General features: G+C 38.2%; 2 protein-coding genes across 7 annotated transcripts in view; both read left to right on the top strand.

The window, feature by feature from the left end:
• FRMD3 (FERM domain containing 3) overlaps nucleotides 1-22892 on the top strand; it is a 261212-nt gene that overhangs the window by 155901 nt on the left and 82419 nt on the right. The window lies entirely within an intron of this gene.
• LOC104318082 (transducin-like enhancer protein 1) overlaps nucleotides 1-22892 on the top strand; it is an 84079-nt gene that overhangs the window by 50984 nt on the left and 10203 nt on the right. For 4 of the 5 annotated variants that reach the window (XM_069776158.1, XM_069776156.1, XM_069776155.1 and 1 more), the window contains exons 9-19: nucleotides 784-900; nucleotides 3885-3938; nucleotides 5470-5622; nucleotides 6452-6596; nucleotides 7313-7503; nucleotides 8915-8991; nucleotides 17492-17741; nucleotides 19477-19724; nucleotides 21688-21835; nucleotides 22236-22386; nucleotides 22811-22887. In XM_069776158.1, the coding sequence (XP_069632259.1) occupies nucleotides 784-900; nucleotides 3885-3938; nucleotides 5470-5622; nucleotides 6452-6596; nucleotides 7313-7503; nucleotides 8915-8991; nucleotides 17492-17741; nucleotides 19477-19724; nucleotides 21688-21835; nucleotides 22236-22386; nucleotides 22811-22887 (1611 nt within the window). The remainder of the gene's footprint in view (nucleotides 1-783; nucleotides 901-3884; nucleotides 3939-5469; nucleotides 5623-6451; nucleotides 6597-7312; nucleotides 7504-8914; nucleotides 8992-17491; nucleotides 17742-19476; nucleotides 19725-21687; nucleotides 21836-22235; nucleotides 22387-22810; nucleotides 22888-22892) is intronic. The other variant, XM_069776159.1, reaches the window with a different exon arrangement.

The following is a 22892-nucleotide window of genomic DNA, read 5'->3' as shown; positions in this document are numbered from 1 at the left end:
TGTCTAAAATGCCTTTCTCTTTGGGTCAACAGTTTGTACTTAGCATAACTTAGCATGAATGAAAGCAGTCCATGTAGTTTGAGGAAAAGATTAGTCTTTGCTTTTGTCTTTTTTTTGTGTGTGTTGGCCTCAGTTTTTCAGATCCAGTCTGATTAAACAACACTTTAGCCTCAATTTCACACTAGTAGCAAATGTTATGCTGGAAGTAAAAATATTTGATCATTGTTTGCAATACATTTATTGAAGGCATCCAGTTGGAGTTTACTGCAGTAACAAATGATTACTGCATAACCTTATGTGGTAAATATTTGCTAAGAGTTAAAGTTGCTATATATCTATCCATGCCTGCAGGTATAGACACACAAAAGCCTCATTGTATTTATGGTTGTCTAGAAGTGAGCAATCAATCAGATTATGTTTAGTAAGTCTCTCTTATTCTGTGGGATATGTATATTAAAAAAAAAAATCATTGTTACCTGATCATGAGTAAACAGCAAGCCTGCTTCTCCTAAACAATAAATTCAGTTGAATTAATTATTTAAATAGATGGTGACTGACAAGTGAACTAAACTTTTGATAAGTTCAACAATGAAAAGCCAAGCTTCTTAGAATGCATAAGCTGTACATGTTTGCCTGGAGTACTTAGAGTTGAATTAAATGGAGTGAAAGACTATGTAGGTATCACATTTCTAAAGCATCGATCACATCCAATTTGAGTTTTTAAGCATATATGAAGGAATCTTGAAAAGAATTTTTGATTGATCTTGGTTTTTGTTATTACAGAGTAATTCTCTGTTGGTCCCGGACAGTCTGCGAAGCACAGATAAACGCAGGAATGGCCCTGAATATACCAATGACATCAAAAAGAGAAAGGTGGATGATAAGGATTCCAGCCACTATGTAAGCAAATCTGTGTCAAAGAAATGATTAATTTATTTGCACATACTGTGTTTGTATGAGGACTAAAAGAGCTGTGAAGAACAAGGCAATGTGTTTCCTATGGCTGATATAGTACATGAATATGTGTGCCAGGGAGACCAGTATTGGTGTGGGAAGAGTAGTGAGTCAATGTTTTGGGCTATTGTCAAGTAATACTCCTCAACAGGGGATAATGTGCCAGGAGTAGCTGTTTGGAATTCACAAGTATTCTGGGACATTTCTGAGAGTTTGAGCAACAGATCCTTTCTGGACTGCTCTAAAACCTGCAGGTTTGATTGAAATGGAGGATTTTGTTGATTTGGAGGGTATTAGTACATTCTTCTGATAGATACTAGCTACTACCATGCTGAGTAATAATTACCATTGCAAATTGCATATGTTATGAGGCTGTACGGACTTACTAAAGTTTGCTTTTGACTGATATGGCAGTTTCAGCAGAAAGCAAATTGAAATATAAAAAGTTCACAGTTTGTTTTTTGTGTTTTTTACTAGCTTGCTTGTTGCTTGGTTTTGAAGAGACACTTTAGTGCAAGTGTGGCATATGTGAACCTCAGAAGGTTCACATAGGCTTTCAACTTCCAGTCTAAATGCTCAGCCAAATCACAGGATGATACTGGAACAGGCTTTAGAGACTAGGACTGTTGTGAAAGAGTACTGAAAAGCAGAACTTAAATCTAACAGAAGATATTGTTCTTTGACATAGCAATAATGTGGCAAATTGTCAGGTTTATATGAGTCCAGTCATTAATTACTTCCTGGTTACTGAAACCCAAGAGAAAAATCAGGTGCTACTTTATTTCCTCAGTATTTGGTAGGGTAATTTCTATCCACTTGGACCAATAATATCTCTGAGCAGCTGTTGCCTATCCCTCGAGCTACTGATGGTAGATCAGGTTACTTTCCCCTTTCTGCACATTGTGGTGTTGTAGTACTGTTAGGGTTTTGCAAATTTTATTTCCACCACTTTCTAATAATCTTGTTTTGATTACAGAAGGGTTTGTCAAACGTCCCCATGTTACTCCCTCAACTTTGAGGCTTTGATATTCTAAGGGCATTTTTCTTTTTAAATATTTGATATTAAGTATTCTTAAGCTACATTTGATATAAAAAAAAAGGAAGAAAAAGCTTAACTTGCTTGTTTTTCTTGTGTTTCTACTGGAAAGAAATGGAAAGGATATTGCACTGTAGAAGCAGTTTGTTTTAATCCACATTTTAAATGTATGGTTCTGTTTGCTGTTCACTTGAAATGGATTAAAGGCAGCATCAAAATAAAGAATTGAGGAAAACAAGGGTATTTGACAGTTACAGATTTATTCTAATCTGGAAGAAGATCTTTCTTTTTAAAGGTTCCCCAATTCTGCAAACAGAGCTGCTGATTTTGAGCTCATTTTAGGTGAGACCTTTGTAGAGACAAAGAAGTACTGCTTTTGTCAGAAGGGAGATAAACCAGTTGTAGGAATTGTTGCTTTTGGAAATAAGATGCAAAATGCATTTTTTTTTTCTTTTTGTCTTCTGACTAAATTCTCTGTTAGGACCTGTATAGTTTCAACCTGTTAGTTTGTTAGTGAGGAGAATTTTGCCCTTTTCAGGGGTGGTATTTCTGGTGAACAAGTGTCCCACCTACTGTGCTCCCACATGCTCAAATGTGTTCTAACCTATTCTTGCCTTCTGGGTGCTTCATACTTTTCAAGAGGTGGCAGATAACAGGGGCTGAAGCTTTCCTATTCCTTTTCCTTTTGCACCCTTTGGTTGGACAGATTCCTGAGTGGCAAATAGAGCCACCATTCTGTCTTCAGTGGCACTCTTGGGTCCCTAATATGTTTGTGGTATTTCTTGGAGCAATAGTCAGCTGCTAAAGGAGAAGGGAAGGGTTGAAACTACCTGTTGGGGTTTTGGGGGTTTGGGTTTTTTTAAACATTTATGGCCTGAAGTAGAGGAAGGAACTGGTGTTTTACTTTGTCTGGCTTTAAGTGTGATAGCCCAGACACTTTGAATGGAAGTGATGGGAGACAGTTTGAGTAATCTTGTATGTCTGATTTGTTTGCCTAGAAACTTTTTAAGTAAAAGTACTGTTATTGGAAATGTCAAACTTGGCCTACAAGAAAATTCTAAATAATTCACTTAATTTTTGTTTGGTTTTGGTTTTGAGTCAAGACTCACCTTCTGGTTGAACTACCATGGTGCAGAAATCACTAGACCACTGTGTATCATAGAATGTGTCTACTGGGGCATCCCTGCCCATTTTGGAGATAGGGACCAGGAGGCACTTGAGTAACAGCTATCTTGAGGCACTAGAGCAGCTCAGGTGAACACAGATTTATGTGAAACAGTCAAAATGCAGCTTGAGAAGCCACAATAAAACATTTCCATTTAGGATTGTCAAAGTATTTTGGTTTTGTTAGGCAGAAATCTTGAAATGCCTTGGCATTTCTGAAGCTTTTTCTTCCCCAGAACTTTCCATTTCAAAACTTTCCTTTCTGGAAAAGGAGCAAAATTGTCCTATCACTTTGAGGAAGTTGATACATCAAACAAATGCCAAAAAACTCCGGTTTTCTGAGATCTTATGTTTTTTTAGGTATGCACAAGCAGTAATTTCCATAAGATTAACATGTAAGATTAGCATATAAACAGAATGAGTTTCTCTTTTAGGAGTAGTGATAACACTGTTTATGATGGTAATAAGGAGGGGGTTTGGACCCTCTTGCACTGGTGGTGAGACCAGCACCTTTCAACTAGTTCTACCTTATGTGGGTTTTATTATTGAAGCAGAAATAAGGTGTTGTTTTCCTGTTTTCATTGTTTTCCCTATTGCTAATAAGTTAATGAAAGGCTGTTTGCTTTTTATTTAGGAAAAACAAAAAATGTCTGAGTAGATGCGTAGTCTTTCTCTCTGGGCTCTTAATGTACTAATTGAAATGAACACTATATTTATTTATTTTTAATAGGACAGTGATGGGGACAAGAGTGACGATAACTTGGTTGTAGATGTATCCAATGAGGTAACTTTTTTCATTTTTGTAGTCTTGACATTTGCCCAAAGGTTAAAGGAAAAGTGCATTTAGATGTTAGAAGAAAAAGAATCCTCTGTGTGGATATGTTAAAATATTCACAACTTCTCCTTTTTGTTAGTACTGCAGTTACCATGCCTTCTTCTGAGCTTTATCTGGTCGCCATCTCAGCTTTTCCTTCTGCTGCTTTGTCCAGGTCTGTTGCCTCTGCAGTTATGTTCTGATGCTTCACAGCTGCTCTGCAGTGGAGAGAGTTGTGGTGAGATGCAGGTGGAGGGCTGAGGTTTTCAGACTAGTGTCTTCAAATGAAAAAGGAAGACATTACCTAAGCTTGTATTTAATAGTAGGAGTATTATTAAAAACATTTTTGGTACCTTAAAGATCACTAGTATTTTAACGCGCTATGTAAAAGACAGCATTTTCCAGAATATTTGGTTTTTAGAATGAAGTCAGCTAAAGTCAGAATGAAGTCAGTCTGTTCACAAAATTTTCCAGAGGTTGTAGCCACTTTTTTTCTCCAGGGCAGAGATTTGGCAGTGCCATCAAGGTGAAGGGATGGGCCTTCCCTTTTCTTCATCTTTTATTTCATACAACAAAGAGATTTAGGAAGCCTGACTATGGTAGCATGGTTCTTTTGCTGTGTGAAAAGCACAGGGAGAGAAGCTGACAGAGAAGAGGTGTCTTCAGCAGCTCCAAGTGCCCAAATGATGTCAACCAAGTAGAAAAATGGGTACCCAACCAGGGATTTTAGTAATCTTTTCAGAAGGCCTACTTAAAATGAAACTGCTCAGTAATCATCAGCAGACTTAGTGCCCTCTTGTGAGGACTGCTTCCTTCCTGCTGCTATTTTCATGAGCCAAAGGAGCATGGAGAACCTGCAGAGCTCTGATGGCATTGTAGCTTGCTGAGCTGGCTATTCCAGGTTAAAGGAAATGCAGAGAGTGCCTCTGGAAGAGAGAAAGATAATCATCTGAGAGGTGATTTCAGTTTTTCCTGTAGATTTAAGTAGCGAGACAGTTGCAAATGGTATTTAGAAAGAAGTGACAGATATTATGGCATATACAGCATGCATCTTTATCTCTTCTTCTGAAGGTAGACATGAGCAAGGTTTGTATGGCCTGAAAGAGATTACTGAAACGTTTGTTGTCACTAGCAGTGCGTGGAGAGCGTACATGGAAAAAACAGTGTAAATTCTACTGCAGTTACTGTTGGTCTTTCTTGCTCTTACCACGTGTTGTGCGTGCTTGCCTTAGTTTGTGCTTAGATTGCAAGCTCTATGCTTGGAAACAGTTTATGATTGCATGTAGTGTAAAGTAAAACCAGATTGCTTACTATATGAGATTATGTCTCTAAATTGATGAAGGGATTTCAGCTTTTTTTTCTATAGAGATAACAAAATGTCTTGTTGTTTGAACTTACTGCTTAAATTCTTCTAGTTTTTTTTCCCATAGACTCCTTAGTGGTGTTTTTGTACCAACCCATGACATGGTTATGTGCTGTTCTTCCTTTCCCACTGTTTTAGGATCCTTCTTCCCCAAGGGCAAGTCCCACTCATTCACCACGTGAAAACGGTATAGATAAAACCCGCCTGCTGAAGAAAGATGCCTCTAGCAGTCCAGCATCTACGGCTTCTTCAGGAAGTTCCACTTCCCTCAAATCCAAAGAAATGAGTCTGGTGGGTAGCATCTGTTGTCCAGATAAATCATCTTCTTTCTTGTAAAGTCTTAACTCTCCATTCTCCTGCAACTACTTGTGGTAGAAGTACATGGCTTTAAACATTTGAAATGGAAATAGACTACTGTTTTCCAGACCTTCATGGTGTTATTCAGCTTTCTTCCTCAGCAATATTTTCTGTTTCATTTTGATTTCTTGTATTTCCTACATTTCTGTTAAATGAGTTACAAATTTATTGCGAAGTACAAGAGTCGCTTAAGCATTGTTTATTTTTCTTGAGCAATAGCTTATGGTTTAACATAGTCTGCATATAGTCACTAAGAAGTTCTCCAGGCTTTTGTTAAAATCTTTTAAATAAGCTGTTACTCTTTCAAAACTTCTCCTGCAGTATCAGTAATAATTTGATCAGATTCTCTGTAGCTTTTGTGTCACAATTTTTTGGCACTATGAACTATTGTGGTATTTTGTTTTTGTACTTAGATTTGCTGTGTCCAATAATATTTGAGACAGTAATGATTTCAAGCTAGAATAATTTGATGATGTGTATTGTATTGTCCTGAAAAAAAATTAGCTCAGGCATTTTTTTTTTTCATGCCAATGGAAGAAGGAAGAATAACTCTATGTTTCTTTTCTTATTTTAATTTTGGCAGCAATCAAAAAGGTCAGCATTTCTCTCTCACAAGTTAATGCTGTCAGCATTGCATGGATTTATGAAAATTGGCTGAGGGACTAGGTAGTAGGTGCCCAGCATCCCAGCTGCTGTTGTGATAAATTGTATAATATGGCCTGGATTAAAAATAATACTCATTTAATTTGTTTAATGATACCAGCATGAAAAAGCCAGCACGCCTGTTCTGAAATCCAGCACACCAACTCCTCGAAGTGATGTGCCAACCCCAGGCACTAGCGCAACTCCAGGACTTCGTCCAGGCCTTGGCAAGCCTCCAACAATGGACCCTCTGGTTAACCAAGCTGGTAATGCATTACCTCACGTGTTTTTATGGTTCCAAAATTAATCTTTTTTTATGTGTGTAGTTCTGTATGAATGTTAACTAAATGTATTGCTTTGCTCTTGATATCAAGAGAAGGCTTTATGAGAAGCAGATGTTTGGATTATCAAGAGTTTGAATATCTTTCTATCTCTTATCCTTCTTTGTTTACTTTTGTCTTTATCTTTTTTGCAAATAATCCAGAGACTGAATGCAATATAAAAAGACTTCTCAGAAGATTCTGGTACTTACTCTGAATGCAATCTTTTCTCCAGCTTTTTGTCTAAGTCTACTAATATTTGCTGCAGTGTAAATCTTGACAAATGCAGGGGAAAGTTTACTTCTGCTGTTCAGGCTGGTACAGCACAGTTGCTTCAGACATGAGCTGTGTAAACCATGTCTGTCAGCTTTACTGCTTAATTTGGCAAAGGAGAGATTAATGTAAACAGGGAAATATTACAGAAATGGAAATGGGTAGTGCTAGAATGGATTGTTAGAAGTAATCAGCAAGTTCAGACTTCAGTAGATCTTTCTTACACTGAGTGAAGAGAGGTGGTGGTACTGATAAATTATGGCAATGTTTCTTGGCAGTGTGTGTATGTGAGAGGGGGAGGTTAGGTACTGTAGGGGAATGAAAGGGCTGTTTTCTCCTCTGTATGCAGGAATAAATAAATAAAACTACTTGATTTCATTATTCTGTAGCTGCAGGTTTGCGGACGCCATTGGCAGTACCAGGACCGTACCCTGCTCCATTTGGAATGGTACCTCACGCTGGCATGAATGGAGAGTTAACCAGTCCAGGGGCAGCCTATGCCAGTCTGCACAATATGTCACCCCAGATGAGTGCTGCTGCTGCTGCAGCTGCTGTGGTTGCCTATGGAAGATCTCCTATGGTAGGCCATACGTTGCATGCAATCTCAGTTGTGTGAGTTGTGGTTCACTGAGAAGAGCTACATGCTTCATTTAGCACTGTTGAATTCCCAAGTTATAACAGCGCCAGAGGCTTGACAGCTTCACTGTGTGTTTCACTTTGCTGCGTGGCTGGAGAAACAAATTTGCACCTTGAAAACAAAGAATCTTGGTGTATTTATGTGCGTTTCCTCTTCTCTTCACCTTCATCAGTGCTTTGACTGATTAATAAATGCCAAAAAATTATTTTATGCATTAAATGAAAAGGTAGTTTTGGTAGCTACAAAGTATTTTCATTGGTGCTGTGGACATCTGCTTTTCTCTTGCTGAACCAGATTTGTGTTCCGTACAGACATAAAAAAAATTCATCTTGAAGCATGTAGAAGTCTTTTTATCTACATCTCTGTCCTTGTATTTTGTTTTTTGTGGAAATCAATATGAGAAGGTGGTTGGTACATATCTTGGAGTTCTGTGATAAGGTGTGTTAAGAATAGTTGCTGTTGTGGGTGTGGTAAGTAAGTAGAGCGTAGCAGTTAGAGCTGCTGTCAAGCAGAATAACTTAGGGGCCTGATTCTGCAAGCATGAGCTTGATGGCAGCTGTATGTATAAACAAGCTTACCTACTTGTAAATCTGCAAGATGGGACTTAAGCTTGCTGTCTTCTCATTGTTGTAGATATGGCTACTTTTTTCAAACTGGTAAACAAGGCTTTTATGTGAAAAATGTGCATATGCGCTCCTTAAAGCAATAAGAATTTTAACTTGGGTATAGTGTTCAGAAGAAAAACTAAGTCTATTTGGTCCAGAATTTCTGTTTGGATTATTTCATGTACTTATTTATTCAGGATATAAAAGTTTAGTGGAATTGCAGTATGTAAAGAGAGCATAGTGTATTTAAGCTGTAGACAAATTTGTCTGCACCCTGCAGTGTAGCTCTGTGAGAGATCTCTCAGCTGACGTGCCCACACAGTGTGGTGTGGAGCCATGCAAAGATTCTAGCTGAGGCCTGAAGCTGCTTTCCAGCACCGTGCTGTGCTTGCATGGGTACGTGCTAGCTGTGGCAGAGCTACAGAGCACTGGGGTGGCTACATGCTGACACACCACGGACTCTAATTCCAGGGCTAGCTCTGTGCTAACACAGGGGTATTTGTGTTACGCTCAGTGATGTGAATGCATGATACACATTATTGTTTTTCTGTTCACATATGAATACTTCCAGCAGAAGCATGCGTAAGGAAAACATCTTGTTTTTCCCCTCTGTGAAGGGACATGCACTTATCTAATACTGTGGGCAAAAGCCACATTTTGGTTAAATGCATAATATCTTGGGGGTGAAGAAAAGGGGCTTGCTGCATAAGAAACTGCAAGTGTGAGATTAATTCATTTTTCATTGTCAGGTTGGGTTTGATCCTCCTCCTCACATGAGAGTACCTGGAATCCCTCCAAATCTAGCAGGGATTCCTGGGGGAAAACCGTAAGTAACTTCTAACGTTTTGGTAACGTCGGCATTATCTAGAGAGAATGAAGTTATCTTGTCTCAGTGAACAAGCATTCCAAAGTGGGTCATGTTTGGTTGTTTCCAAGAGATTGTTTTAGACTTCTCTTGGTAAGAGGTGCAGCATATAAATTATCAAATGGTAGTTGTCATATCCCAAAACAGGTGTGTATATACCTATTTCCAAGGAAAAGCTGTTGAAGGTATACAAGTTTTTTTATTTCCTCCTTTCTGGGGGAAGTTAAGGGGACTACAAACTGGTAGAGAGTACTAAAATGTGTAAGATAAAAACACATTGAAACTAAACTTCCTACTATACTGAGCGTAGATGTGTAGTGCAAACTCACAGACTCCTTGTCTGGCACCTGTTTCATCAGGCATGAGAGTCTGCAACTGTTCATCACAGTGGGTATCTTAAGCAGTTACTTTAGCAAGTGATACACACCTTGCATAATGGCGTAAGCTCTTTAAAATGTTTGTGTAAGTGTGCAGCTGGAGAGCGAAAGGATGATGAAGCAGTTGCACAGCAGGTGGTGCATAGATGAAGGATAACTTTCACAATGGGTTCTTCTTATTTAAAAGTTTTAATTATTGATGAAGAGGTGGTTAAATAAAATACTTCCATGATGCTGTGGCTTATTGATATTACAATAAAAGAAATTCACCAAAACAGCATACATCAAATTTTTCAGTAGTTTGGCTTTGGTAGACTGTTGAGACTGAGCTTATCCATGTGCAGTAGAGTCAAGAGCATGTATGACCTCTTAAAAAATGATTATTTTTTAAGTATTTCTGGACAACTAGTCTATGCAGGTACAAACAGAGCATAGACTGCAAATATGACTAATCTGTTTTCTTGGACAGAGTGGGGCAGAGAGAATTATAACAGGTTTTTCAATACTGTTAGAACCTGTTCTTTATCCCTTCATGCCTGGCATTCAGTCCTGTCTTCTCTTTCAACAGAATGTTGCAGTTAGGGTAATTTCTCTCTGTCTAGGTACTTAAATAATTTAAAAACTCACTTAACATTTTGCTGGGTTATCCTATGCTGGGTGTTCCTGTTACATACTGTCATGTTTACCAACCTATCGTGGTTTAATTTTTCCTTTTGCAACTTCAGGAAGAATTCAGAAACTATTACTTTTAGGATACTAAGTTGTAAGACTGTGTGGTGAAAGTCATACACACCTGTATTTCTGTTAGCCTTCATTTTGAACTCCTGTTAATAGCTAGTGATACATTGTAATGTCAGTCATGCAAACATCTGTGAAAGTACACCAGATTACAGGCAAAAAAGTGTGTTTTCCTCTATTCTTTCTCTGTAACGGTAAGAAAGCAGCAGACTTGGATTAGGAAAGCCATCCTGAATGTGTTTTCGTTGTTATCCACCATGCTTCTGAGAACAGACTTAGTTATCTGTTGGCAGTGTGAGAAACCTGTTAAATCTTGAATTTACTTAAAGAAAAGTTGGCGGTATGTTGATAAGATTCCTGAAGTGAGGGCTGAGTGAGTTGGTGTTATGTATCAGATGGTGGTATATTTAAATTTAGTACAGTAAGGAACAGGCTTTGTTCTCAAAACATTCTTTTATTAAGGGTCAGACTCATTCTTGCTGACTTTAGTAGAATTTGGCATACTTATATAAAATATTTTTGGAGATTGCATAATCCAGTGGCTGTAAGTTTTTACTTTTAAACAAATATATTCATAAGCTTTCAATTACTTATTCCATTAGTAATGTCTGGCAATATTTTATATTATAAGCTATCAAAACCTATTTTTGTTCAGTCAGAAATTTTCTGTGGCTGACTTATAGTTGCACTATTCAAGGCACAAAAGCAGTGCATGTATGCTGCTATACTTTGTATCCTGGTACTTCATAGCTAAATTACAGTCTGTATGTTTGGGGTTTTTTTAAAATCTTTTTATTCAGTGTTTTCAGCACTTTATTCACACTGCTGCGTAGATCGCCTACTTTGATACATATTCCCTACTCTCCACTTGATTTCATGTGTTCTGTAATGTTTTTTGTGGTTGTGTTACTTGGACTGAGTCAGTCATTTCCTCTAAAGTGACTTCTTTGCTTACCTGTATTGTAAGTGAGGCAAACCTAAAATTCCATAAACTGATCTGTTATCTTTTCATTGACAGCTTTAGGATGATCTTTTGTTTTAGTCTTCTTTGGCTACAGCTAGCTAGATGCCATATGCTACCTGCAGCATCTCTGAGTATGTCTTACCTACACTAGGCAAGTCTCCTGTATTTTCTGTACAAAGTACATGGGTTACATAACCACGCAACCTAGTGGAGTACTCCTGGTTTATTTTCAAAATCTGCCTTTTGCTAGAGTGCAGTTAAGGTGCCACATTGAATTTGTTTTATGAGATGTGGAGTTTTAGTCTGAGTCTTGTTGCGGGCAGTACAGAGAATTTTCAAGTTGAACTCTTGAATCCCCAGCCATATGTGTATGCTCACGGCTGCACATTTTTATCAATGGCTATTGCTGGGACTGTTTTTTTCACACAGCCCTACTTCCAAGAGAAAATTAAGTTTCTTTCTTTCCAAAAGAATGACACTTCTGACAGCACCCAGTTTTCTTTAACCGCTGTGTATTCTGAGATCTGTTAATGACTACCTTGTTAGAAAAATTAGTAGCCTCTTAAACTCATTTGTACTTGTCTGTTTTTATCAAGAGACTGTTGTCTGGAAAGCTTGTCTTTTGCTTGTGTTATTTTGTAACTTGATTAAACGTAAGTCTTTACTACCATCTTTTTGTGTTCCTGAATGTGAATCTTTCAGTTTTGCTCTTTGCAGAGTCTAACCTTGTTAGCAATGGTACAGAAGTACTTGGGAAATTGGATAGCAATCTGGAAAGTCCAAGTGTCTTCAGCAATTTCTTAATTATACAAATGAGCTAGTCTTTGTGTTTAGTAGCACGTTGTGTGTGTTGTTTGTTTGTTTTAAAAAATTATTACCTATGAGGATTTTCAGGTTTTTCATAATTCTTTGATATTTTGGTGTACACACATGTGATCTCATATTAGTTGTTTTCTTTCTTGAGCTGTTTGTAGTTCAGTAATTAATTTTATGGACAAGGACTTGATACCTGCATGTGTGTATGAATGTGCATAAAATAAGTTTTCATATTCTTGGTTTCAAAGTTGATTCCCATCAGTAGATTATTCTTTTCTTAGCTGCTTTTCTGGTTTTGGTTTGTGGGTTGTTTGGGTGGGGGTTTTGGGGGGGGGGGAGGGGGAGGCAGGGGGCAGGGAGGGGCTGTGGTGGTGGTGTGTTTTTTCCTGCCAGATTGCCTTCAGCCATCACCTAATCAATAACTATCTTTGTCTTAGGTTGGGGATGGGAAATCAGTACTAGTTTCTGACATGGACATGTGGTATCTGAATCTTGCACTTTGCCATTTTGATACATTTAACTATGCCCTGCACTATAAGCTCTTGGTGCATTGCTGTCACGTTTTTTTGCTTTGCATAGCCTTCCTAGCAACGTACTTATTTAGCTTTTAGTCTTCTATAGCTGCTAAATTAATGTTCTTGTGGATTTCTCTTTGATGTGAACCACACCTTCTAACAGTTGGACTGTGCACTGAACACAGATTTTTCAAGCTCAGTGGTAAGATTTATGTCCACAGTAGTGCTTCCCTGGTGTCTAAAATTGTGAATTAATGGTAGTGTTGAGGACAAATGTATTTCTCAGTATTTTTTTCAAATGTGGTTTTAATTGAAGCATGAGGTGTTATACACAGACACCAGAAAGAGCTGAAAATGCATGTTTTTCATTTTAGTAGGAAAGGGAAATTCCATGTGGTAAATGTTAACTCTTTCAGCTTCTAGTTAAAAGCTGATTTTTCTTTATGTTTTTGGAAAGGAATAGTATGCTGTTCTGGAATTGGTCAAGGCAAAAATTAAAAAGATTTCAATTCTCCTGATCTTCACAATTGTTCAGTGAATGTACAATAAGGAATATTTTAAAGGAAGGCTAATTTTATTATATTCTAGAATAACAGGTTGTTTTTCCACCCCTTTGTATCTCTGGATAGAATTATTTGGTGATATGTATGAAGTTAAAGATTTTGTTTACAAATACCTTTTTCCTTATTTCTTGGCATTTTGTCCTATATAATGAAACACGCTACTCAGTCACTTGTGGTAACTACAACTACAAATAAGCTGGAATGTAAAGAAGAGCTGAAAGTGAAATGGACTCATCAGTACAAGGAACTGTCTGCTTTTGTGTTTTGCACTTGGGGTATTTTTGTGCTAGTTAAGGAATTCCGTTTGAATTGGAGGGATGAAGTAGAAGGTTGGGGTTTTTTAAGGCATGGTACTTTAAGTAGGCAGGAATTGCATGCATTATATTAATCTGAATACTTAGAGCAGCTGGCAGTTAGGTAGTTTATTTATTTGCCATGTTCTTGAGCAGTGAATTAATTATTCTGAACTCTCCTCAGCATGCCAGTTGATACTTACTTATTATATACTTATTTGATACTTAATTGGAAATTGGAGAGCCATAGTTACCAGATTTAAGCTGAGAAAGTGGATTGTATTAGTATCACTTACTATGTTGTAATGTATAGGAACTCTGCAGGTTCTCAGTGCTGCTTTGACACAGATGAGGGAGAAGTCTTTGGATACACTATATCAGAAGAATATTTCTGTTATTCAGAAAGAATATAATCATAAGTGGCAGTATACTGTTTCTCAGAACTCTTCCCTAAATAAAAGGCATGCAAGTTTGTTTTGTAACTCTTCATAATGTACAATTAAAGTATATATTTACATATTAATTGATATGTACTTATCTTGGTTTATGTTAAATTGTAATTGCATTGTATAAGAACTTTTTTTTTGTTTACTGTGGTTGTTAGCCCAACATGAGGAAGGGCTGCCTTAATGCTAATGGTCATTTGACCAAAGATGGATAATCATGGAACCCAGACATTTCATAAAGGCAGAATGCTGTGAGTGAGATAAAAATCCGTGATCATCATGAAGCTGAACAGCCGTTTCTGGCATACATTGTCAGTTTAAAAGATCATCATAAAAGGACAAAAATGCACATTACATTTTTGCAGTGTTATGGAATTCAGGTGTCAGTGGCAATTTGTGGAGGAGAAAGACGGGTGGGTAAGGGATGCCTGTCAAGAAATACCTTGAGCTTTAGAGAACTCAATAATTTACCAAATTTTACTAAACATGACTCTTCTAAGGTTGGACAACCAAAATGCTTCTCAATTTTGAGAATTCAGGCCTGTCAATATATCTAGTGCATTAAAAATGGAGTAATTTCTTAATTGTATGTAAGTACACCTACAGCTTTGGAAGTGTAGCACTGGAAGTACAGTCCTCCGCAGAAGTAGCAGAGCAGGCCCTCTGTCACAGTGACCTGATGAGAGGTTGCCAAGGACAACAGCTATTGAGCTGCAAATAGTTTGTTTTCACTGCTATCTTCCAGTATTGTGTTGTTCTGGAGGTAGAAGCTTTCCATGTCTAGTAAGCATCAGCCTTGCAAATGATGCAAGTTTTTTCAAAGTAAAAGGTACATGTAGTGAAAAGTTATACCATCATACTTAGTAGATACAAGTTAATAGACCACAAAAGTATGCTGACAGTGGTGAGGTTAGCATGACATGCCACACATCTTCAAGCAAACAGGAACATTTACTTTTTTGTGTGCTTGTCTTGGCAGAGGCAGAGGGATTTGGCAGTGTGTAGCCATTTCTTTACACAGTGGATTGCTGATAACTTGCACTGTAGAAAAAGCTGTCTTGGCTTGTAAGAAACTATCACTGGTCTGTTTGTTAGGCCCTCAAACTCAGTCATCCTGAGTCCTGACCAACCAGCCTTGGAAGCAAATGCCCTCTCATGATAGTAAAAAAGAGAGACTACTCATATGATCTATATAACTGCACTTTAAACACAGGCATACAGGTAAAATTCTATATGATTAAAAGTACACTGGGTAAGTCCCTGGCGTTTCAGAGCAGAATAGTCATCATTAATTCTACAGTATGCATGAAGCACTTGAAAAATGTTCCTATTGTCTTCCTCCCACCCCATCTCAGCAAGAACTGAGAAGCTGTGTGTATGCACAGAAGCATTTCAAGACACCAATTATTTAGGTATTTTGAATTGAACAGAACATTTATGCTATAAGCTTCCATAAAAAAAAAAAAGAAAGACGTACAAGTGGATTATTCATCTTAAACATGCTGGAAAAAATTGCTTAATACTTGCTTAATTGTTTTTCTTCTCTCCATGATGAAAAAAAAAAAAAAAGGCAGGCTGAGACTCCAAAGTTGTGCAGTTCTGTGTACTCTTACTGCTAACAAATACTCTGCAACTGACTTTGGTCTGGAGCCCAGGATGGGGTCCAGGTTTTCAGCCTCTTAAGTGCTATGACTCTTTAGTTGGATTCTGTACCTGAACCTGAGCAGTTGTTCAGCCTTGAGCAATCTTGTTGCCACTCCTCTTCTGCTTCCTCTCCCATCCCGTGTCTCATCTATTTAGTGAATAACTAATTTGGGACAGTCCTGTCTCTACTCCTCTTCACAGAAATGATAGAGATTTCTAGTGAAGCCTTTATCATTACTGTAATTCTTCATACAAAAAAAGAGAAAGGGTCCAATGGGAAGAAATACATTTGATTTACTGTGCATCTTGTATGCAAGGGAGTGAACTTTGCACTTCCTTTATTATCTTGCGTTTCCCATTCCTGACATTTCCATGACAAAAAATATTTGTCATCTTTTGGACTTGCTCATCCTCTATTTCTGTGTATTCTCTGAGCAGGTTTTCAACTCCCATGTCCAACCATGAAACATGAATGAAGTACAGGAATTGCATGTATATGTTCTATTAATTTCTTTGTTTAATAGCAGTTACTGTTAACCAGTTTTTACCCTTTCCGTCTGAGAAAACTGTGATATTGCATGGGGTGACTGTTTCCACTGTTACTTTCTGTATGAAAGAACTGTTGAGTTCTTTCACCTCTCCACTTCTCACTCTTTTTTAAAGGAATATCTTCTGGTCCGCTCCTGGGCATATTCAGTTGCTCTGTGATGTCTGTTACATATCCAGGCATCTTGCTTGTTCCTTCCTTTCAAACTGTGCAATAGTTGGAAACATGCAATGAAATACTTTGAAAATACTAGCTCAAAGCTCAGAACAGAAGATTAAATTGAATTATCTATTGTTGGGTCCTTGGAAAAGGGATGCAATACTAATACTTGAGCTACAGTGACTGAAGATTTCTGAAGAAGGAGGTACATTTGGAAAAGAAAGGGCAATTTTGAACACAAGAATATATTAGAAGAATAAAGGTATCACTAGGGAGACAGTAGCTCATTGGTTAAAAAAAAAAAAAAAGGATACTCGTATCTCACCATTTTTTTATCCACTTTGTCCTCTTGAAGAATGCTGTTAATGTAACAGCAGCATCAAAAATGTGAACTATGGATGTGCATAAAACAGAAGAAGCAAAAAAGGAGCTCACCAGTATAACAAAAACTAGCCTTTTGCAGTAGTATTTTCATTATTATTTAAAACAAACAAACCAAGAAGAACCCCTGCACCTGAAACCTTTATTAGCTGCTATTTGTGCTCTGGTCCTTGAGTAGAGCTGACTTTAAATATTACAGTCAACATGAAGAAATAATTTTGTGCGCTTTCACCAAGGAGGAGTCTTTTTATTCAGTGCTGGGATTCACTTCCGTAACCCTCAGTTTCCATATACTTGAAATCATGCACTGAATACAAATAAAAGGTGTTACAGAAGTGCCAAAACTACCTGGGAAATTGAGCCTTTCACCTTTTCCAAAATACTTATTCAAGAAAACATAATTATGAGAAGATGGTATCAGCTTTCTGATGAAAGGTGTGTGCAACCACTCGCGTGTTTCTATTTTCTGTTTAAAGCACTAGTTAGCAGCTGGAAAGAGGCATGTGAGCACAGCTGGTGCTGATGTTAAAGATGAGGTGCAAGAATGGAGCAGAAGTTGAACTTTGGCTAATGCTACTGCAGGGCAACAGGTGCAAGGCTTGTAGAAGAAGGCTGAAGGAGTACTGCTTGGTGAGGGATTGCTGCTGCAGGATTTCTGGTGCTGCTTGGAACTGCTGGCTAAAAACCAGGGGCTTAAAGATCTTTTGGTTATCCAGGTGGCTGAGGGATAGCAGCCCTGACCTTGGCCTCTAGAATTAAGGGTAGAATTTAACATGCTTCCCCACTGCACAAATGCTTTAGGTGAGGCAAGCTGAAAGTACCTGTTGTGAATCCTTGTCTCCCTCTGAGGTTTCATGTGCCTGTATTACTTGGCACTGTAGCTCTGATTTTTATGAGAAAAAGATTGGCAAAGTAATCAAATAAAAAAAATACTGTGTTTTTCTTGTGTTAGAGCACTGTAACTGGCTGATTTTTTTTTTTTTTCCCCCCCTTCTCTCTTCTTTCCCTTCCCCAAAAGTGCCTACTCCTTTCACGTTACTGCAGATGGTCAGATGCAGCCGGTTCCTTTCCCTCCTGATGCCCTCATCGGTCCAGGAATTCCTCGCCATGCCCGTCAGATCAACACTCTGAACCACGGGGAAGTGGTGTGTGCAGTTACCATCAGCAACCCCACGAGACATGTGTACACGGGTGGGAAGGGGTGCGTCAAAGTCTGGGACATCAGCCAGCCTGGCAACAAGAGCCCTGTCTCTCAGCTGGACTGCCTGGTAGGTGATCAGGAACTTGTGCACAAGGGTAGCTTCTCCTTGGAGACTCAGTAAGGAAATAGTTGTCCTTGTCTGGATTTTGTTCGTATTACAAGGAAATAGCAGGCAGTTCTGTTTCCTGCTTTATGTGTTTAGCTGTCTTTTTAACACATAACAGGTGGAGTTACAGAGAAGAGTGCTGGTTTGTTTAGGGATAAATATCATTACTAAGGGTCAAATAACAGATTAGGTAAGACTTCTGAGTAAAGAGTGTACCTGATTTCCCCTCCCCCAGTCATGCTGATGATTTTTTTGCATGAGTTTAAAAGGAATGTAGCCTGGCTTATGCAGGGCTGCGCAGAATGTTCCTAGGTGTTTCACTCACACCAGGAGTGACAACCTCTGTTTTTTGTAAGAGGGTAGCAACCACATAATGAAATGATGTGACAAGGTACCAAGGTCACTTTAAGTCTGGCTATGCTTTTGTTGGTGATCCTCAAGTTACACATTTTGGTTGGTTGTTTTCACATCTGCAGGATACAAAAGGGACTGAGTGCAGTAGTATAGGTAGCTGAAAAGCTGACTCAAAAAAGGTAATGGCTCAGTAAAAGATGCTTCTCATATTAGAAGCAGCATAGATGTTTATGAAATGTTAACTGAGAAGACTTCATGTCATAAAGCACAGTAATATGTATTCTGAATGAAAATAATTCTAGCTTCATTGTTGATCCAATTAAATGTGGTGGGGTTTTTGGTTTGGTTTGGGTTTTTTTAGCCTTTTCCCTTTATTTACTGCTACCATTATGTTAGTTGACTAGTAGTAAAAGTATGGTTGAATATTTATTCTGTTCTGTGACAGTTGTTTGAATGCATAGTCCTAGCTGCCTTCATTTTAGTTATGGAGCAGCAATGGCTGACTCACTAAGCCAACATTTCCACTGCACTACTTACTGCTTCTTGCTGTGAATAAAAAAAAAGTAGTAGTAGTAGTAATGTTGTTGACTACTTCTTGCAGTGCTTTTTTGTATGTTTTTAGTTACAGCTCTTAACCCTCCATTTTCTAAAGAACTGTTACCATGTTAATCTGGCATCTATTATGGAGAAATGGACTTCCAATACATTTAAGAACTCAAGCTTCCAATAAATGAAGGTTGAAATGTTTTCCACCTCTAAATCCCCTGTAGTACCTCTCAATCAGCAATAGTATCACAAATGTGAAACTGATAATATAAATACGGTAAGAGTCATGTTGAACAGCAAAGGACCAATGTAAATCCAGGAGCAGTATGGGGATACTTAATATTTTAACTTTAAAATGGTGAATGCAAAATAGTATTTGATAGAAAACTCCAAAATATGAAAGGCATGAGACATGAACTGCATTTTCATATAGGGTTATCTAAATGTCAAATCAAAGCTCATTTGCTGACCTTAGCTCATAGAGTGCACTTGCAGAAATACAAGCATACTTTGGCTATGGTTTTGTGTAATGAGACGGAAGACTTGCCATTCATCACGTTTAAAACAGAGTAGACTGTGGCAACAGGAGTCTGCAGTTTAATTTCTAGAGCTGCAGTCTCTGGTTAGTGATGAGAAGTAGGTGTTTGAAACCTTTTAGGATCTGCTAGTTTCTCTTTACTACTTTGGTAATGGAAAAAATAGCATACTGATAAAACTTGGATGCAGTCAGAATCATATTAGTGGTCATTATTGGCAGGTATGTATTAACATAACTGAGGTGATTTGTGTTGTACAGAACAGAGACAACTACATCCGCTCTTGTAAATTGCTACCTGATGGATGCACCCTAATAGTTGGCGGGGAAGCCAGCACATTATCCATATGGGACCTGGCAGCACCAACTCCTCGTATAAAAGCAGAACTGACATCCTCAGCGCCTGCCTGCTACGCTCTGGCTATCAGCCCTGATTCCAAGGTGTGCTTTTCCTGCTGCAGCGATGGGAACATTGCAGTGTGGGATCTGCACAATCAGACATTGGTCAGGTGAGTCATTACTTGTTTAAAGAAAACTTCTATTAAAGCTACTCTTTGGATAGCTACATAAATATTTATCTCCCTGAATAGTGGTTCATGACAGCAAAGTAAATAGTACTTCTTATCCAAAGAATGCAGTTTGCACCCGAGTTGGGCAGAAACTAGTTCTGGTAGCTTCAACCTAGTCTTGGAAGGTGCACATTCAGGGCCTAAAGGGTTGGTCCATAACCTGCTGCAGTGAGTGTAGAAGTTCATGTTGGTTTCAGTTAGTTGGGATTTGTCTGCAGGTTTCTACAAGCAGCATTTCTGCTGATTGGTGATTGATGTAGACTGAACATGCCTTTTAGGGAACTCTTTGAGGTTTGTTCTTTTTCCTTTGTCTTAAACATTGTTAAGTAATAAATAGAATTTTCAGTTCTTATTTAGTGATGATAAGTAATAAAATTAATCTACAAAAGCAGTTGAAAGTGTGGATCCTCTCAGTTCTTTAGGAAAGTGTAAAGGAGTGATGTTTGGTCGTTCATGAGAGAAAGGTATTTGAGGTCTTGGGGGAAATTTGATCTCTAAAACTTTTAGAATGGGCTGCAAAGAGTACAATAAATGGGTTGCCATGTAAATTACTTTTAAAATCTTTGTTAGACCTTTGATTAATGAATATATTAGTAGAAGATTAAAGTGTCTGGCAGGTCAACATTCAGCATGACTGCTATGACAGTGAAAGAAAGATAGGTCCACATATGAAATAGCTCTTAGCAGCTAGCTGTGTGGTTTACTAGAAGATAAATTTTGGTTTATGCTTACCAAAGTAGTGGTGGCTTACAGTATTATGAGAAGAGAGCCTAAATTGGGAAAGCCAGTGATACTTTAAAAGTTCTGAAGACAAACACTGAAGAATCTGCTTAGTCTGCTGTGTTTCAGTTAAACTTCCTGTATATCAATAATTAGCCTAAACTTATATGCAGAGTCATGTTGATGTGCATGCAAATTTTACTTTCTGTTGGACTTTGAGGTCAGCAAAGATTTTAGTTATAAAAAATCCTCAGTTTGCCCTATGCATGCATAGTCCCTGTAAAGGTGCACTCTCCATCTATGACTGTCTAGCCTTTTGAATGTTTGCTGTAGGTGTTCCCACCACTTGGTGGCTGATCTTGCTAATTGATAACACGTGGAATTTTGAGACCAGAGCTACAAAACAAAATGTGCCGCATGACCTTTCTGTGGTAAATCTTAGTGATTCATAACCTTCATTCCCAAGCTAGTTGTCTTCCCACCCCCTCGCCCTCCACCTTTCACATTGAGGCATAGGACTTTTCTAAAGCTAATTGCTGATGAAAAATGCAGGAGCCTCAGAAGGCTTTTGCCAAAGGATTAGGGAAAACTTGAGATGACCTTCTGGTTGCTGAAAGCTGAGAATTACTAATGAGAAGATTTTAAAACAAACTGCACCATTTAGATTTTTGTGATCTCCTGCCACAGAGAATGCAACTTTGCTGACTCAGTAGTGCTTATGTTTAACTATCTGGATCTCTGTCTGGATCCCTTCCTATTAATATCTCCACTTATTATTTATCATCTTGACTTGCAGCCAAAAGAAAATACAGAAGCTGTTTCTGAAACTGGAGGAGTTTTGTTCCCTCAGCACTTGTTTTAATCTGAGTTGTCCTTAATGCTTTTAACTGTAGTTACTGTACTTTAATGTTCTCACAAGCTTTTTTTTTGGCATTTCAAAACCTGATAGGAAATCTTTGACTTTCTTCAGCTAGCCATGATGCAATTCATTTCTCTAGCACCTGGAAAATGTTTTTGTAATACTGTTGTATTTCATGCTCAGTAAAAGGGAGGGACTGATTTTTGCCCATCAGCAGACACAGAAGAGATGACACACACACACAGAGTCCAAAACTAACACCACAACAGTGTTTACCTTGAGCTCTGGCAGGAAATCATTATTCAATCTGGTTTGTTTTATCAGGCAATTCCAGGGCCACACAGATGGAGCCAGCTGTATTGACATTTCTAATGATGGTACCAAGCTCTGGACAGGAGGTTTGGATAACACTGTCAGATCCTGGGACTTGAGAGAGGGGAGACAGCTACAACAGCATGACTTCACATCACAGGTAAGTGGATTTCCCTACAGCTTGCGGGGAGGGTGCGGTGGGAAGGAAACATGTAGGATGAAAGCTGAGATTGAGCCCAGTGCAACTGGCACATTGTTCCCTCTCTTCCTTTTAGCTGCTCACAACACAATATTTTGTAGCTTTCATATGTTTAGCTTCCAGAACAAAATGATAGCCTGACACTACTCTCTTTTCGTATTTTTCTAATTTAATAGGTAAGAACAGGGGTTAGCTAGCCACTTGAATTTTGAACAGCAGTCTTGCTATTGAACTATGTGAACTTTATTTGCCCTTCTCTCTCTCTGTCTCCCTCTCCCAATTAATTTAACCACTGTAGAAAAAAAAAAAAGTGTATCTTTAGGGAAAAAAATAAAAAGTCTAAATGTGGTTTAATTTTCAGATATTTTCCCTTGGTTATTGTCCTACTGGTGAATGGCTAGCTGTGGGAATGGAGAGCAGCAACGTAGAAGTGCTACATGTAAATAAACCAGACAAATATCAACTGCACCTTCATGAGAGTTGTGTATTGTCACTCAAGTTTGCTTACTGTGGTAAGTTGCTCTGACAGGGCTCTAATTCATGCTTTGCTGATTAGTTACTACATAGTCATAGCTCATTTGATAATCAGAACTTATTTAGTATCTCAGTTTCTTAAGTAATGAATAAATATCTCTGCTTTATGAATTCAAATGTACTTATCTACAAACAGCCATCTCTTTGTCTAAAGGCTTTTGTGAGGGTTGATTTACATGTAAAAAGCTATTTCTACTTACAGAGTCTAGGGATTTCCTAGTATGTAACAGACTGCCAAAGCATGAGTGTCCGCATTGTAAGCAAAAGTACTATGTTGATTAGTGGTGAGAGCTTTTATAAAGGTACTTAGTTAATAGATTTCATAGATGTGAGTTGAAAACCCAGAATCTTGTCAGATGTGTGTTTCATATATTTTCATAGTCCTTCTGTTTTATATTCTAGGTAAATGGTTTGTGAGTACTGGGAAAGATAACCTTCTTAATGCATGGAGAACTCCTTATGGAGCCAGTATCTTCCAGGTGAG

The sequence above is a fragment of the Haliaeetus albicilla genome, chromosome Z, assembly GCF_947461875.1.
Source record: "Haliaeetus albicilla chromosome Z, bHalAlb1.1, whole genome shotgun sequence".
NCBI classification, from domain to species: domain Eukaryota; kingdom Metazoa; phylum Chordata; class Aves; order Accipitriformes; family Accipitridae; genus Haliaeetus; species Haliaeetus albicilla.
This window is presented reverse-complemented; position numbering and strand designations above follow the sequence as displayed.